The sequence below is a fragment of the Marmota monax genome, unplaced genomic scaffold (genome assembly GCF_021218885.2).
Source record: "Marmota monax isolate L192 unplaced genomic scaffold, Marmota_monax_Labrador192_F-V1.1 WCK01_AAM20220418_F8-fsc00280, whole genome shotgun sequence".
NCBI lineage: Eukaryota > Metazoa > Chordata > Mammalia > Rodentia > Sciuridae > Marmota > Marmota monax.
The window spans coordinates 382,726-400,846 of NW_026692080.1; the positions used below are offsets into that span (position 1 = coordinate 382,726).

The 18,121-nt window shown below is 37.3% G+C and overlaps 2 protein-coding genes and 1 pseudogene across 5 annotated transcripts in view; 2 read left to right on the forward strand and 1 right to left on the reverse strand.

Moving 5' to 3' along the window:
• The first annotated feature begins 2,218 nt into the window (after positions 1-2,218).
• On the forward strand, positions 2,219-3,436 carry Nkapl (NFKB activating protein like). Its single transcript, XM_046459643.1, has one exon. It carries the CDS (start codon positions 2,219-2,221, stop codon positions 3,434-3,436), a length of 1,218 nt encoding a protein of 405 aa, XP_046315599.1.
• A 5,340-nt stretch (positions 3,437-8,776) lies between these two features.
• On the reverse strand, positions 8,777-9,247 carry LOC124103180 (RING finger protein 11-like; annotated as a pseudogene).
• Positions 9,248-13,398: 4,151 nt separating this feature from the next.
• Pgbd1 (piggyBac transposable element derived 1) overlaps positions 13,399-18,121 on the forward strand; it is a 32,028-nt gene continuing 27,305 nt past the window's right edge. For 2 of the 4 annotated variants that reach the window (XM_046459511.2, XM_046459513.2), the window contains exon 1: positions 13,399-13,630. The gene's annotated coding sequence lies outside the window, so the exon portion shown is untranslated. The remainder of the gene's footprint in view (positions 13,631-18,121) is intronic. The other 2 variants (XM_046459512.2, XM_046459521.2) reach the window with 2 other exon arrangements.

The following is an 18,121-nucleotide window of genomic DNA, read 5'->3' on the forward strand; positions in this document are numbered from 1 at the left end:
ATATACAGGCTCTCAAAGCAGGTCAACTGAGTAATCCTGACTTTATCACTCATCAGCTAGGTGATATTGATAACTTAAATTTAACTTCTCGGTATGTATGTGAGTCAGCTTTTTGTTGCTGTAGCAACAATTCTGAGAAATTTCGAGAACGATAGTAAAATGTTACATGTAAAAACAATTTCATTTTAGCTGAACTTTCAAAATCTGGTGCTTTTCTTAATAATTGTAAAGTATTGTTTTCCAAAACTTGTACCTAATTCTTAAAGTTCTTCAAATATATTTGTGTTCTGTTAGTGAGTATTTGTTATCTATAAATAAAACACAAAAAAATAAAATCCTCTCACCTCCAAAATGCATGATATGTGTTTATTCTTATTCCCAAGCACACCTTTTGCACTAATGTTTTTTTGGCCAAGTCAGAGGTGAGTAAACTACTGTCTACAAACCAAAGTTGACTCATTGCCTGCTTTTGTATGACCTGAGTGAGGAATGGGTCATTTTTTATCTGTATACAGTAGTTTACTCACCCCTGACTTAGTGTCATACGAAACCACATAAAATTCAGTTTCCATAAATAAAATTTTATTGGAACAGAGTTAGGTCCATTTATTTACATGTCTATGGCTGCTTTTGCTGTCCAAGAGTAAAAATCAAACAAAATGTTATTTGTATAAAAAAGAATTTCATGCTGGGCATAGTGGTGCTTGCCTGTAATCCCAGCAGTTTGGGAGACTGAGACAGAGGATTGTAAGTTCAAAGCCAGCAACAGTGAACAGTGCAACAGTGAAGCGCTAAGCAACTCAGTGAGACCCTGTCTCTAAATAGAATACAAAATAGGGCTGGGGATGTGGCTCAGTGGTTGAATGCCCCTGAGTTCAATCCTTGGTACCAAAAAAAAAATAAAATTCATCCTTCCTGTTAGAAAAACTGTATTACAAAAAAAAAAAAAAAAAAAAAAACCTGTATTTTAATTGCATTCTGAATTAAAAAAATTATATTTCACCTATCTTAAAAATGTGTGAAAATTTGTATTTTCTCTTGCTATCAGTATATCATAGCTCCATGGTAGAGCGCTTTCCTGGAATTCATGAGATTTGGGGTTTCATCCCCAGCAGTACAAACAAAACAATGAACAAAACACAAAAACTAGGTATTTATATAATATCCTCCACATTGCCTCTTGGCCCACAAAGCCTAAACTATATTGGTCTTTTACAGAAAATATATGCCACATCTGTTGTAGGTTATAGGTTTCCTATACAAACGGATATATTCTAAAATTCATTTTCCCACGTGCTATTGGTTTGTTAATATTTGAATTTCCCATCAAATACTGCATGGCTTAATTTCAGTAAACTGAAGTAACATTTCAGATCCATTTCATTGAACTATGAAGTCCTCGAAACAAATTTTTTCTTTATTTACAGAGAATCTGTAGTGCTTACCTTATTCATTGCGATATTTTCCATATACGTGTGATCATTCATTTATATTACTCCCAGCTTGCCAATTCCTATATTAGAATGGTCTACGGTATGGTGCTAATCCATGTCCTTTTCAATCACATTACTAAACTTCTTAGATCAAATTATATATTTTGGTTCTATTCAATTTAATTTCCTCACTTCATTGTTTACAATCCTAGCATCATGAAAGCATCATTCCTAAATTGTGGTTTAGCTCATCTTTCACTTTCAAAGTCTATGAGCTAACTGAAACGGATCAACTTAACTAGAGAGAACTCTGGTGAGAGAAATGCCTACGTACATTTTAAGACCAGGGAGAAATGGTTTTATGTGAAATATTCGCCATTTCAGAGAGTTTGCTCTAAAAATATCTTCAGAAAGTGGTTCCGAACTAAGTTTCTTAAGAAATGACCCCAGATGAGGAGAGTCAACGGGGGAAAATTTGGGAAGGCTGTGATTCAACAAGAGAGGAACTAATTCGTTTATTTCTCACGGGGGCCCAGGTTGTAGAAAGTAAATTTAAAAAAAATAGGCACCCACTCCCCAAAGGAAGACCCATACAGCCTCCCCTGATACGGGCACCTCACCGTCCAGGCGGTGACTCGGCGTTCGCCTGGCAACCCGACGGAAGCAGAAGCCGAGCGCGGGGAGCCCAGGAGCCATTCCTAGTGCTTGCCCCTGCGTAGACAGGAAGTGTCGAGGCCTAGGTGTCTGCAATAACTGTCCTGCGTTGGCCATTTGGAGTGCTGCTCATGGCTCCAGTATCTCGGTCCAGCTATTGCGAGGACGCCCCAGGTTCTCAGAGGCCACGACACAGCTCTTCTGGGAGCCCACCGTCTGCGCGGAACAGGCACTCCCCTTGGAGTGGCAGTTCCCGCCCTCACTCCCGAGGACCGGAGGGCCTCAAGCCTCCCTGGGTTGGGGTGAGCGTTGGCCCTTCTTATCCCCTTAGCCGCGCTGGGTCTTGGGAGCAGCCTCCAGGCCTCCACAGCTACTACTTCTCGTCCTCCTCTTCAATTTACTATGGGGGATATCGCTACCACCACCGTCACCACCACTATGGGGGCGATTGGCAGTGGGCAGAACACTATGAGAAGGAAAAGGAAGAGAGCTGTCGGCAAAGGAGGCTGAAGGAGAGAGAGAGAATTGGGGAGTTGGGTGCGCCTGAAGTGTGGGGGCTGTCACCAAAGTTTCCTGAGCCAGATTCTGATGAACATACCCCAGTTGAAGAGGAGCTGAAGAATCAAAAGAGTACCAATTCAGATTCCAGCTCTGAAGAAAAAAGAAAAAAGAAGACCAGTCGTTCAAAAAAGAAAAAAAGAAAGAAGTCCTCCAAAAGAAAACATAGGAAGTATTCTGATAATGTTAGTAATTCAGTCTCTGACACTGATTCTAGCTCTGATGATGATAAAAAGAAAGTCAAAAAACCTAAGAAGAAAGACAAGAAAAAGAAACACAGAGCGAAAAAATACAAGAAAAAGAATAAGAAGACTAAAAAAGAATCCAGTGACACAAGCTGTAAAGCTTCAGAAGGGGAATTTCCAGAAGGTATCTGGATGGGACAGTCAAAGACTGCAGATACAAGGGATTTAATAGGCCCAGAAGCACCTATAATACATACCACTCAAGATGAGAAACCTTTGAACTATGGTCATGCTCTGCTCCCAGGTGAAGGTGCAGCTATGGCTGAGTATGTAAAAGCTGGAAAGCGTATCCCACGAAGAGGTGAAATTGGGTTGACAAGTGAAGAGATTGCCTCATTTGAATGCTCAGGTTATGTCATGAGTGGTAGCAGACATCGCAGAATGGAGGCTGTAAGACTGCGTAAAGAGAATCAAATTTACAGTGCTGATGAAAAGAGAGCTCTTGCATCCTTTAACCAAGAAGAGAGAAGAAAGAGAGAGAATAAGATTCTAGCCAGTTTCCGAGAGATGGTGTACAGAAAGACAAAAGGGAAAGATGACAAGTAAAGACGTTTGTTGCACAGCAGGACTTTCAACAACAAATTTTCCATCACCAAAATAATTTGAAAAGATTTTACAGTGCTATTATACTTACTACATTAGTAAGTCCCTCAGGGAAAAAAAAAAATCTGCTTTTTGAGATATCTTTAGTCATTTTATTTTTATTTTCCATTTAAAAAAATACCTGCACATGATTTTTAAAATATTCAAATGTTACTGAAAGAGAGTAAAAGTAAATCTGTCATTCCAGTCCCCAATTTCCCTTCCCAAAGAAACCTCTTTTTGGTGTCTCCTGTATCTTCCCATCGTTTTGTGTTTATACAAGGGCATACTTTGCTGTATGAAGGTTAGCTTTATCCTGAAAAATGTTTTAAGGGTTTTTTTCTTCCACATTTCTTTGATCTTTCTTTTGGAGGGCTTCATTGCCTCTTGGAGCCAGTCACTTGCCTCGAAAGGACTAAAAGAATCTCAAAAAAGAACAAAGGATTCAATTGAGTTCTGGTTGCAGTTAACAGATGAGCTTTTTGAAAAATAGAAGACATTTGATTCTTATAAACTGAAAAGTCTAGACAGCAAATGTATTTCCAGTATGGCTTTACTAAAACTTGGGATTATTTCCCAATCTTTCTTTTCCATGAGTCATTTTCCTCAAACTGGTTTCAAAAAGACTGCCAAATCTCCTGGTCTGCCTGTAAATAGGAAAATATTTGTAATATTGTCTATACTATCTTTAAAGAGCCAATATTTCTGACTTCACATTCCAAACAAGAATCCAGACTTTCTTGGGTCTCATGCCCACTTAAAACAAGGGCTATTGCCAGGAAAACAGAAAGGCCTACTCCCAGAGCTACAGGTATAGTTAGTTTATGAGTTACATGGGAAAAGAGTGCTATCTGCTGAATGAAAATCAGGGTAATGTTGGGTAGGGAAAATAGACAACCAACATATGCCTGTGGTGTTGGATTTAAAAAAAAAAAACATGAAATAGTAGATTTCTGAAAGTTCTTGAAGAAAGTCTTGGCTTTGACTATTAGAAACCAAGTTCTGATTAAAGAGGACATAGGGTTTATCCATAAATGAGATATAAGTGAAACGATGAAGATTGGAGGTGCTTGAGTCTTCCAAAGAGTAGATTGGGGTCACTGCACTAACAAAGAAAAAATGAGAAGATATAAAGGAGGAGCAGAACTCATGAAGAGAAGACCAGATCAGGAGGTACTCCATGCACAGGAGAGTTAGCATTGAGAGACTGACTCAGGATTCTCTAGGGAAGACTAGAATAAACTCAACTTGTGGTCTGTCATAAGGCCTTTGTTGTCATTTAGTGATTTCTGCCTGATATCTCACTGACCTTGACAAGTTCAATAGTGGCCAAACTATCTCATTTGAATAACACCCTTCTCAAGGCTCAAGACACTGGTAAGCTGAAGGTGCAAAGGTGGGCTTCTAGAATCTAGCATGGAAGTGTAATGTGAAAGGTCACCTTCATCCCAACATATGGTGCAGTTGAAACTGGACCATTCCAGCTTGAGGTTTTCCCAAAAAAGATGGGGGAATATTGACGAAAGACTGTTACATCTTCATTTTTAGAAATAAACAATTTATTCCAAACTAAACACAGGAATTGACAATTTGCTTTCTTCGCTTAATGGTAGATCTTGGAGATGTTTTGTGTCTGTCCATGTCATTCTCCTAAATGACTTATAGCATTCCATTGTATGAAAGGACTATATTTTACCGAATGTTTAAGGTATTTCTTATATTTTACTATTACACAGTACTGTAATGAAAATCTCTATGATGTGTGACAATATACCTAGCATATTCATCTAAAATAGAATTATTGGGTCCAAAAAAATCCTCTGAAAGCCGGGCACGATGGTGCATCCTTATAATCCCAGAGGCTTGGGAGGCTGAGGCAGAAGGATCTCGAGTTCAAAGCCAGCCTCATCAGCTTAGCTAGGCCTTAAGCAACTCAGTGAGACCCTGTCTCTAAAATTAAAAAAAAAAAAAAGAAAAAAGGCCGGGGATGTGGCTCAGTGGTTAAGTACTCCTGAGTTCAAATCTGGTACCAAAACAAAACAAAAACAAAAAACAAAAGAATCCTTTGAGTCATCTAGAAATGTTCGTCTTTTAGTAGGATTACTGGATCAAAGGGAAAAAGTATATTAGATGCTTTCTATGTGCTTCACACTGTGGTAGATAACTAGGAATAAACCCAGGATCAAGTTAGTCTTGATCACTACCATCATAGGATTTTACATTCTATTGGGGGAGACAGACTTAAGAATTAACAGTTACAAGTTGCAGTATGCTATAAAAAAAAAATATATGGGTCTAGAGATTTTGCAGGGGGAACTTTTTGATATGGCTGTCAAGGAAAGTCTAAGAATGTCACAGTTAAGCTCTGTGTGCTTTTAATGGTTACTGAAACAGTGCTCTCTAATAAAATAAGATGCATCATTTTATAAACCAACATCAACACCAATATTGTACTTTCAAAAGCTTTTTATATTTGCCAATCTGATGATGAAAATGGCAGTTCATTTTCTTTTCATTTCTTTAGGAGGTAAGAGAAAGCATCTTTTAATATATTTATGAGTGTTTTACAATTTGTATGTGTGAGCACACTTTATAACTTGTCTATTCTTCTATAGGCTTTTTGTTTTATTAATCAAATTTTCAAATAATAAAAAATATCTATCATGTATCTTGAGAATATTTCTTCCTTTTATTTTTTCCTCTAAATTTGATTTATATAATCTAATGGATATACATTAAAAATAGAAATTTAAGCAAGATACATTACCAATTTAACAGAACCCGATAATCTAATTTCTTCCAATTTTTCTCAAATTCATTTGAGTGTTTCCATCTTGGTGCTCATAAAGAAATCAAACAACATATGGCTACTACAATTGAATGTCAAATTAAGTACGTATGACATACTAAATTCTTCTATAATACAATTATGAAGAATCTTTAAGGAACTTATGTTTTGTATATAGAAAAGAGTCAAACATTTAACTCAACAAAATTAAGAAACATTTCTGATTCCTCTGTTAGGTGTAGACTGCTTCTCCTTTTCTTAATGAATGTTTTTTTAGCTGTAATATCACTGAGCTGAACAAATAAATCACCTTCGGTACATAAGGAAAAATAAACACATGCTAAATGGATAAACATTACTACTACATCTTTACTAGACCATCTCTACCTCTAACACTTCAGAAGCTTAGAGATTTAGAGTATTCTTACATTAACTGCAAGAAAAATTAAAGGATAAATTCCTTTTTTGAGATCACAGCTATGAAGTCATGTGGTTATAAAATTCTGCATTTGTGTGCAAAACATTAATCACATTTACCTTTATTCACCCTAATAGTCTTGTCAATCACCTAGCAGGACTTAACAGATACCTTTCAAAGAAACAGGGACTGAGATGTGTTTATATAACTTCAATAATCTCATCACTACAGTAATGAGAGATGCAGTATCCTTTTGCTATGGTTCAAGACAATAAGGAAGGAGAGATCGCACGAAAGAGAAATCAAAATTATTACAACTGAGAAACTACTTCTCATTAAGTTTTACCATAATGCCACTTTCATTTTTACATAAGCATGGTGGCATAATTCAAGTTCAATAAATCGGAAATCTTAATATTTAAAATTTACCTTGACTTTCATTTATCACCATATTAACAACCAAAAGAATTAGAATTGAGTGTTTCCATCATGGTGCTCATAAAGAAATCAAACAACATATGGCTAATATGTTGGAAAGGGTAATGTTAAACCCACTTTGCTGAGTTGATTTATTGACACATTAACTCATTTTTATATAGAAAAGGGATAGTGCATCTCAGTTTGCTTACAAGCTAGGGCATCACTTAAAATTCTGCATTTCCTAACTGCAAACAGAATATAGCACTTACAACAGGTTATAAATAAACTGGTTTTTAAGCATAGAGCCAGCCCCAATGATAATACACTATTTAAAAAGACCTAAGGCAATGAATTTCATTTCCAATGGGAAAAAAGAACTGTGTAAACAAGCTTAAAACTACTTTTTTTGTGTGTGCCAGTGTTATAAAATGTAGCTTTTAATAAAACCTTGACCCAAATGCCATTAACTTCAGAAAATAATTTGGTGGAGAGAAGAAAGTTATTTCATTTAGGAAAAATAACCACTATCTTCTTTCCTAATCTTCAACACACACAATTTATTTATTTATTTATTTTTGAGAGAGAGAATTTTTTAAATATTTATTTTTTTAGTTTTCAGCAGACACAACATCTTTTTTTGTATGTGGTGCTGAAGATTGAACCCGGGCCGCACACGTGCTACCGCTTGAGCCACATCCCCAGCCCCAACGCACACAATTTAAACATATACAGTTGCTTTTAACACTTTACACAATTCCTATGTACTGGAGCAATAACAATGTCTAAATACAATTATATTCTTAAACACTGGATCAAGGTTTTACATAAATATACCATCCTACTCCCCACCCCCACCCCCACCCCCCACCCCCCATGGAAGTTTCTAAAATATCACATAACTTTCTTCAACATCTGCAGCCATCCAGGAATTTTTAGGAAATTTTTGTGCATGATCTTAATTCCTAATTCCTGGCTCTTTGGGCTCAGTGACCAAAGATCAAAACCACCAAAAATAATGGTTCACTTAAAGTCAGACGAGAGACCCTGGCTCAATTAGTCTCATAGTGTTGTAGGGACAAATGAGGCAAGGCACCAAAGACAGCAGGAAACAGTTTTATTTGGCTGCAGCCAGGTTCAGAGGGCACAGCTTTTGCTGAGATCAATTAATCCCCTGAACCCCGAGTTCAGGGAGTTTCAGAGTTTTATACCCAGTGTGTAAGGGGAGGGGCTCAGAAGTTCACAGTCTGCAAAAGTTCACATAAAAGCAGCTTTTTCTTTCACTGTTTTGGGCAAGTTAACTCTTCAAGGACAACACCTGAGAAGGGAAGAGCTTCTTCTCCCCTTTCTTTCTTCCCCCTGCCAGCTGTTACCATGGAGCCCAATTGTAAATTATCTTAAAAATGTAGACATCTCTGTGAAGCCCAGCTCAAGGCCAGAGGCCTTGTTTGCACATTTCTTCAAAGTACTATACTGGATATGTTTGTGAAAAACTAGTAAGGGGGTGTTCAGCACCTGGAGTGCTGGTATCTTCTCTTCTCTGCCAGTAGCCAAGTAAACAGGGCCACATGAAAACAGGAAGTTTATCTACAGTGTACTCTTTTGCAGAGACTCTTTTGTTGACAGTCCTAAAATCAGCCATGGAGAAGAGGGCTTTTCTGTGGAGAAAGGGGGTGCCACTTCAATAGGATGAGGGCAGTGCTGCATCAACTGGCTCCATGCAGGAGGAGCATGTGAAGGATCTCATCAACCAGTCATCTATACAGTCCAAGTGATGTGCATGCGCAGCAGAAATCGAATTGGGTCCCTATAAACAAAAGTCCATCATACAGATCACACACTCCTGGATCTTTTTTTCTGATCCATCTCTTCCAGGGTCATAAACTCCTTTAAGCAGATGCTATATAAGGCCTATTCATTGAGCTATCCTAATTTGTTCCTCTTCAGTCAACTAAGTTGCTAGCCGAGTCTGGCTAGGTGTTGGATAATAAACTGGAACTGGAACTTTTTCCTGATATGACGGCAGCAGCGGCTCCTGATCTGGCTGTGTCCCCTCGCCAAAGCTAGCCTGGTCGGACTGAGACTCCTGAAGCTGGAAGATGTCATCCGAGGTGGGGGATTTGAGGCAGTTCCTCATCTTCTGTGGCTGGGGCGTGTGATCTTTGCACCGTTGTGACGGTCTTCTTTCTCCCTGTTATTTGAGTTGGTTTTCTGGGAGACACTTGATCATATTGTCCTTTAGTACCTAACAAGATTGTTTAACATTATCCAAACAAATATCTTTTGTCTTTCTCACTTGGGGAAAAGATGAAGCTGAGAAACTATGACTTCTAAGAAAATCAAAGTAATATTGGTGGACTTTTTTCCAAAAAGAAAAAATACACACAATACATCAAATACTACATATAATACTTACAGAAGAATTTTCCTAACAGTTTTTTTTACTGTAGTTATGTGTAACTTGCTATTTAACATTGCCATTAATGAGGGACCTAGCCAATTAACCTGACTTAAAAAGATTTTGAGAATTATAATTTGATTATGTATCACCTGTGTCTTGGCGGAGTTAATAACAGAACAACTTTTCCTTTAAAGTACTTTTGCCTTTATGTGGTTACAGGTTGTGGAAGAGAAGATAAGCAGACAACAAAAATTTTGTGTTATGTTTGTTTCAGGAAATCAATAGAATCACTTATTATTAAACTCTGCTCAGGTAGGAAGTTGAACAGATCAAATCACTTGTCTTAACCGCCAGAATTACACAGTTTTATTCAGTGCTAATAAACACCACAAAAAATCAAACTAGAGTCACTTCTGCTGATTAAATTACGATTGTGAATTTTATGAAACTTCATTAACTTTCTTATGGACCTTTATTTTATGAATTCATGAAATTATTTAAAATAATGTTTCACCAAACACAAAACACCAATCATAAAAATCCCCAACTGGCCTGTCTCTACAATGGATATTTCATGGTAATTTTTAAGTTCTATAGTATTATAGAAATTAAATATAAAGGCATTTCTTAGCTATAAGCAGTTTAATAAGAAATTATAGATTTGGCAAAATTCTGTCTTTTTTATTTTTAACCTCTGTTAGTTGGTTTTCTGTCACTGTGACAAAATACCTGAGGTTAAACTACTTAAAAGGAGGAAAAAGCCAGGTATGGTGGTGCATACCTGTAATCTCAGCAATTTGGAAGGCTGAAGCAGGCAGATATAAAAAGTTCAAGGCCAGCCTGGGCAACTTAGGGAAAGCCTTGCTCAAATTTACAAAGGGCCGCGTGTGTGACTCAATGGTAGAGGACATCCAGGTTCAAAACAAAAGGAAGAACTGTTTATTTTTGGCTTACAGTTTCAATTTATGGCTTATTGGCCCTGTTGCTTTAAGCCTGTGGGAAGGTAGAACATTGTGATGAGCAACACATGGCAGAGGAGGTCATTTCACCTTACAATAGCCAGGAAGCAGAGAGATGGAAAAGTGGGTAAGGCAGGGGAGGGAGAGGGAGAGGAGAGGCTGATGTTCAAATATCCCCTCAAGGAAATGCTCCCAATGACCTAACTTTCTTCCATTAGGCCACACTACTAAAACTTTCAACATCTCAGTAGCATCATAGGCTGGCAATCCAGATTTAACACATAAGCCTTTGGGAGAACATTTAAGTTCAAACCATAATATAATCCAACAAGTTCAGTGAGGTTTTTCTGGAGATACTTCTAAGATTACATCATCAAATATAAGGGAAATTTTTTATTTAAGATGTGTTTATTTTTGTATGATGAAGCATATATCACCTGGCAGTGTGGCCCACACCTATAATCCCAGCGGCTCAAGAGGCTGAGGCAAGAGGATCCTGAGTTCAAAGCTAGCCTTAGCAAAAGCGAGATGCTAAGCAACTCTGTCTCTAAATAAAATATAAAATAGTGCTGGGATGTAGCTCAATGGTCAAGTGCCCCTGAGTTCAATCCCCAGTACTCTCTCTCCCCCCAAAAGAAAACATACATCTATTTTTACTTTATTAGGAATCTCCTCTTTTAATAAGAAATGCATACTGAGTTTTATTAAATAACATTGTAGCATTTATGAACATCATATGATTTTTATTAGCCTATTAATATGATTCCTTAAAGTTATAAATATTCTGATATTTAACTAAGGGTTAAGTTTATTAGGTTTATTTGTAGAATTCTGATAGTTTAAAACAATCACTGGTCACATAATTTTCTTTTTTGAAATTCAGAGATCTTGCTGTTGAGGGCAGACAGGAAGAGCATCATCATTACAAGAAGATAAGAAATATAAATCTTATGTTTGGTGACATGATTTGCAGTGCAGTTGTGTCTCTACTTATGATATTGGGGGGGGGGGTGTCTTTTTTTGCATATCCAGTGAATAGACCTTGTTTAAGTCAGCTTTTTCACTTCTGCAACTAAAAGACCTGACCAGAATAATTTTAGAGGAGGAAAAGGTTGTTTAAGGGCTAACATTTTCAGAGGTCTCAACCCATAAACAGCAGACTCCCTTCCTCAGGGCTCAAGGCGAGAGTGAACATCATGGAGAAAAGTGTGATGGAGGGAAGCAGCTTACATGATGAGCAGAAAGCAGAGAGTGGGGGTGGGGTGGAGGGCGGAACTGACTCTACCCACCAGATACAAAATATATACTGCAAAGCCAGGCACCCCAATACCCTACCTCTTCCAGCCACATCCTACATGCCTTCAGTTACCTAATTTTTATTAGGGGTTTAATTCACTGCTTGAGTTAAGGCTCTCAGAACCCAATCATTTCTCCTCCAAATCTTGCATTGTCTCACATGTGAGCTTTTGGGGACACCTCACATCCAAACCTGATGGCACCATAAAGATCACTGTAGTTTATAAAAATGAGAATAATTCTGGAAAATGAAAATCTTAAATTAGAATGATTAGCAATGACTATTCTGTCCTGGTAAAAATGGCATTTTATCTACACTTGCCCCTCCCAAAAGTTGCAGACAGACTAATTAACATGCACACTTTGCTAGTTTGGTGACTTGCACCTGTAGTTCTAGTTCTTTGAAAGGCTGAGATATAATCATCACTTGTGTCCAGGAGTTCAAGACCAGCCTGGAGAACATAAAGATTCAGGCTAAAAAATAAATTAATTAAAATGAATTAATGGACTGGGGATGTAGCTCAGTGGTAGAACCCTTGCTTACTTTGTGCAAGACCCTAGGTTCAGCCCCTCGCACTGAAAAAAAAAATGTATTGTACACCCTGAATTTTAAAAACTCTATTTAAGAATTTTGATTTTCATAGGCTTTTCAATTCAATGCCAATGATCTCAGCCTTGACAAATTAGCCATGGAAGGGGAGTTTGAGAGGGAGAGTAAGGTACACTTACTTCCTTTTGAAATGTAAAATTTTGTTATGTTTATCCTTTAAATAATTGGGGGGCAATCCCTTCTTTAGAGATAAAAATGAAATCAATGAATAAGTTTTCCCTTAAAGAAGGAATTCACATAAAATATTTACTGAAATTGTTAGCCTAACAAAAAAATTAAGTTAAATATATTTAACTTTTAAAAGATACTTTCAAGTATCTGATGCCCAAGGATAAAAATATAACTTTCTTCATGATAATGAACCTGCTATTTTTCTTGTCATGGAACTACGTCGTGGTACAATGGTTCCTTTAATATTTAACGATGTTTCAAAATTTCTATCAACTGATCAATTAAATAGAAAAGTTTGTTCAGATTTTTTTTTAAGGATTCATTTTATTCAAAGACTATAAACCAGTTTGTGACAAGATAGGAAAGAGGAACTATTTCTATTCTCTGCGATAGAATCTATTTTGGTAAAATAATATTATATAGATTTTTTTTTCCTCTCTGAAACCTACATTCAAGGGATTTTTTTATGACTCTTTCCTAAAATAACAGTCACTTTTTTTAATCACTTCAAACCTTTCAATTCAAATATCTTAATTGTTCAATTTCACTTTCAAAATATTTTGACACTAATTATTGTCATTGATGATTTTTTTGTAATTGGGAAGAAATGTGAAGTGTGAGCTTGTTTTATTTATTTAAGTGAGCAAAGTGGAAATGTTGGCTATTTGTGCTAACATTCAACTGAGCTGGCCCATTGCGAAACTAAAATAAGTTAGCGCTTTAAAATGAAAACAGGTACAGCAAAAACAGAATATCAACATAAGCTCACATTCCACTCTCCTCTTTGATGAGCAGGGATGCTTTAAAATCTCTCTAGCGAGGCCGACGCAGGACACCACAGAGTCAAGGTCCTCCAACGATCCTAGAGTGGAGAGGAAAGTGCGCCGGGGAGCTAAAGCTGACATTCTGAAAAGCTTAGCAACGTTTTCCAGAGCTTTTGGCTACCTCTGCGGGCCCTTGGTCAGTGAGTGGTGATTGGGCTCGGGTTAGGGCAGAATTGTGGCATGGAGGTTTTAAGAATGGCCAACTCTAGATGGATGCAGAGAAGCCTTCCCCGATCGAGTTGCTGAGAATTGGAAGCTGGATACGTGGCGGCAGGTATCAACACTGAGGCCTATGAGAGGACTTGTTAACGGTCATAACCTTCGGTATATTTTTCTTGCATTGAGCGCAATTTTAGATAAGTAGTAAAGGTGGGCCTCACTTGGAAGATAATCTTTGAGTAGAAATCTGAGAAGGAACAGCAAGCTCAAAGGCCTAAAGCTGGAACTTGTTTGGCATATTTGGGGAATAACAGGGAAACCAGAATGGTTGGAGCACAGTGAATAAGGATGACATTTATAGGAATGATGGATTAGGTAGAGGAAGGTGTGGAAAAAATGGACATCGAATGTATAAAAAATTTGGTCTTTTCTTGGTGATTTTGGAGATAAAGCAGAGGAAAAATGTGAATTATTATTATTGTGTGTGTACGGGGTGGTTAAGTACCCAAAACAATCTGACATGTTTTAAAGCTTCTCTAGCTGGGAACTCATGATGAGAATAGATTGTAGACGGGCAAGAGTATAATCAGGAAACAACATTTAGGAGTATTAAAAAAAAAAAAAGCTTGGGGCTGGGGATGTGGCTCAAGCCGTAGCGCGCTAGCCTGGCATGCGTGCGGCCCAGGTTCGATCCTCAGCACCACATACAAACAAAGATGTTGTGTCCGCCAAAAAATAAAAATAAATAAATATTAAAAAATTCTCTCTCTCTCTCTCTCTCTCTTAAAAAGAAAAACTTGCAAATATGTCAAGTTTTTCATTAAAAAAAAAAACTTGCAAATAATTCAAGTGGGAGATAAAGATAGTTTTGGACCAGTATTGTGGTAGATGTGGTTAATAGTGGTCAGATTATTTGTCTGCATTGAAAGTAAAGTCAGTAATATTTGCTACTGAATCAAATGTAGGGTATAAATATAAGAGAAGGCAAAGGTAAGCCAAGGTTGTTGTACTGTGGATGCAAGGGAAATTAGAGGAAATCTGAGGTTCAGCTTTGGGACCTTATGTAAATTCTTCACCTCTTCATGTCTCAGTTTCCTTCTCTATACAGCGAGGTTGTAAAGTTGGCTATGGCCACTCAAGCCTGTAATCCCAGCAGTTCTATAGGTCAAGGCAGAAGGATTTTGAGATCAGCCTCAGCAAGACTTAGTCTCAAAATAAATAAAATAAAAAGAGCTAGAGATATAGCTCAGTGGTGGAGTGCCCTTGGGTTCAATACCCAATACCAAAAGAGGGTGAGGGAAGAGAGCAAAGAAGTTACTTTTTATAAGTTTATGTGAGGATTAAGTGAATGAATAAATAGGAAGCAGATAGAATAGCTATATAGGCTAGGCAGTAGGAGTAGGATATATAAGGACCTAGGAGCAAGAAAGAGTATTGCAAGCTTGAAGAACTAAGAGTAATTCATAAGCAAAGTAGGTCATAAGAAAAGTTAAAGCACATTAAATATTTTGAACTTGATCTTAAGAGTAATGATGAGCCATTAGATGTAACAGACATAGACACAATACAGACACAATATTTCATATCCTTCTTAGAAAGATCACTAATGGCAATGTAGAAAATAGATTGGTGTAGCAGAAAGACTAGTTGTAGTAATCTGAGTAAGAGAAGGTGGTGGCAAAGGGGTTGGATTTGAGGGATATCTAAGCAATAGAATCAGTAAAACTTAATCAGATACATGAACTATAAAAGGAGGAGAGAGCAGCCAGTTTTCTGACTCAAATAGCTAGGTAGATGGAACTCTCCCCCAAAACAGGTTGTTAATTACTGATTATGTATTATGCTGATATATTTAATTAATCATAAAAATCAACCATATCATACACAATATACCTGTATTGGTCAGGGTTTTCTAGAGAAACAGAACTAATATCTATATTGAACAATCAGTAGATAGATATATAGAAATAGAGTTGTTATAGTTGGGTGTAGTGGTACATGACTGTAAATCAGCTGTTCAGGAGACTGAGGCAAGAAGATCTCAAGTTCAAGACCAGCCTGAGCAACTTACTGAAACCTGCCTCAGAATAAAAAAGGGAATGGGGATGTAGCTCAGTGGTAGAGTACCATTGGGTTCAACCCCCAGTACCACCCCCACAAAAAAAGACAGAGATTTATAATAAAGAATTAGTTTACATGATTATAGAATCTTCCAAGTCCTTCAGGGTGAATCAGCAACTTGGAGACCCAGAAGAAAAATGTTTTAGTTCTAGTCCAAGTCAAAAACCTGAGAATCAGGGTGGGGTAATGGCTCAGTGGCAGATCTCTTGTCTAGCTCCTATGAGGCACTGGGTTTGATCCTCAGTACCACATAAAAATAAAGGTATTTTGTCTATCTACAACTAAAAAGCTAAACAAACAAACAAACAAACAAAAACACCTGAGAGTGTAGTTCTAGCCTGAAGGCCAGAAGGCTTTAGACCCAGGAAGAGCTAAGAGATGTTTCAGTTCCAGTCTGAAGTCAGAGGGAAAAGATAATATTTCAGTGTGAATACTATTAATAGTAAATATTCTTTCTAACTTGGGAAAGGGTCTACTTTTTTGTTCTAGCCAGATTTTAACTGATTATATGATGCCTACCACATTATGAAGGGCAATTTGTTTTACTCAGTTTGCAGTCTACCAATTTAAATATTAAACTCATGCAAAAACACTCACAGAAACATCCAGAATAATGTTTGACCAAATATCTGGGCATCCTGTGGCTCAGAGTTGACCCAAAATTAACTATTATAATACCAAACTCATATTTTCTGGCTAATAATAATCATTTTTCATTATTTTCTCATTTAACCTGAAATCTCTGTGAATTAGGTATCATCTTCATTTTACAAATAAGTTAACTAAGTCTCTAGGAAGATAAGGGGACATGGCTTGTAAGTGACAGGGCTGAATTAGAATCCAGGCATAAGACATAGGTTTTTTCTTTTTTTTATCTTTTCCTTTTTTTTTTGGGGGGGGGGGTGGTAGTTCTGGGAATTGAACCCAGGGGTACTTTACCACTAACATACATCCCTAGTCCATTTAATTTTTTGTTTTGATATAGAGTTTCACTTAGTTGCTGAGGGTCTTGCTAAGTTCTTGAATTTGCCATCCTCCTGTCTCAGCCTCCTGAGTTGCTGGAATTACAGCATGCCCCACTAGGTCCAGTGGCATAGGTTCTTGCTATCAGACCATATTTACAGAAATAGACCTTATTGTCCCTCTAGATACTCTTTATTTTCACTTTTCTTCTTACATATAAATGTTTCCCAGGGTTCCAGCTCCCCATAATCTTTCTGTAGCCATTATAACTACTGTGCTGAAGGCCAACAACTCTATGTTGACTTCTCTCTGTCTGAAAACCCTTTCCTTGTTTCCTTGTCTAACTTTCACTCATCTCCATGAAGCCTTTTCTGACCTGTTACTGAGATTTAGGTACTTTACCATTTTGCTCTTCTAGCATCCTATGCATGCCTTCATCAAGACACTTAATCCACTGAACTATAATTGCTTCTTTATAGTAAACAGTTAATAACATTTAAGATTTATTGAACCAGGTGCAATGGCACATGCCTATAATTACATCTACTTGGGATGCTAAAGTAGGATCACAATTTCATGGCCAACCGCATCCATTTAGCAATATCCTGTCTCAAAAATTAAAAAGTGCTAGGGATGTAGCTCAGTGGAAGAATGACCCTGGGTTCAATCCTCAGTACTGGGAGAAAAAAAAATATATATATATATATATATATATATATATATATATATATAGAGAGAGAGAGAGAGAGAGAGAGAGAGAGAGAGAAATAGAGAGCAGGGCTTGGGATATAGCTCAATGGTAGAACACTTGCCTAGCATGCAAAAGGCCCTGGGTTCAATCTTCAATACCACAAAAAGAAAAGAAACAGAGCAGTAGAGGTTCAAGGAGTTGTCCTTGATTTCTTCAGCGCTTAAGAGACTGGCACATAACAAGCCATCAGTAATGATTTATGAATATTCTGACACTGGATTTAATGAACATATAACCAGTAATAATTATTTATTTATTTACATTAAAATATTTTTTTAGTTGTAGATGGACACAATACCTTTGTTTATTTATTTTTATGTGGTGCTGAGGATCGAACCCAGTCCTTCACGTGTGTGAGGCAAGCACTCTACCACTGAGCTATAGCCCCAATCCCTACTTATTTTTTCTGTATCTTTTACCAAGCCCATTTTTTTACTTGTTTTTTTGAGACAAGGTCTTGCTAAGTTGCGGAGGGCCCCACCAAATTGCTGAGAGTGGCCTTGAACTTTCAGTCTTCTACCTTGGACTTCCAAGTCATTGGGATTACAGAGCCACCACACTTGGCTCTCTCTCATCATTTTGAGAATTTTCAAATCCTTCAGAAATATTGAAAGAATAATACATGTAATGTCTTTGTGTACCAGCAGTTGTCAATTTCCTATTACATTTGTGTGTTCTTACTCTTTGCACACACACATTTGAAAGTTTCAGCATTCATTTTCTGCTAATAAGACTATTGTTTTTTTGTGACCATGAACTATCATACCAGCT

What these genes read in the sequence shown, in the direction of transcription:
- Nkapl (XM_046459643.1), top strand. Translation starts at nt 2,219, where the DNA reads ATGGCTCCAGTATCTCGGTCCAGCTATTGCGAGGACGCCCCAGGTTCT.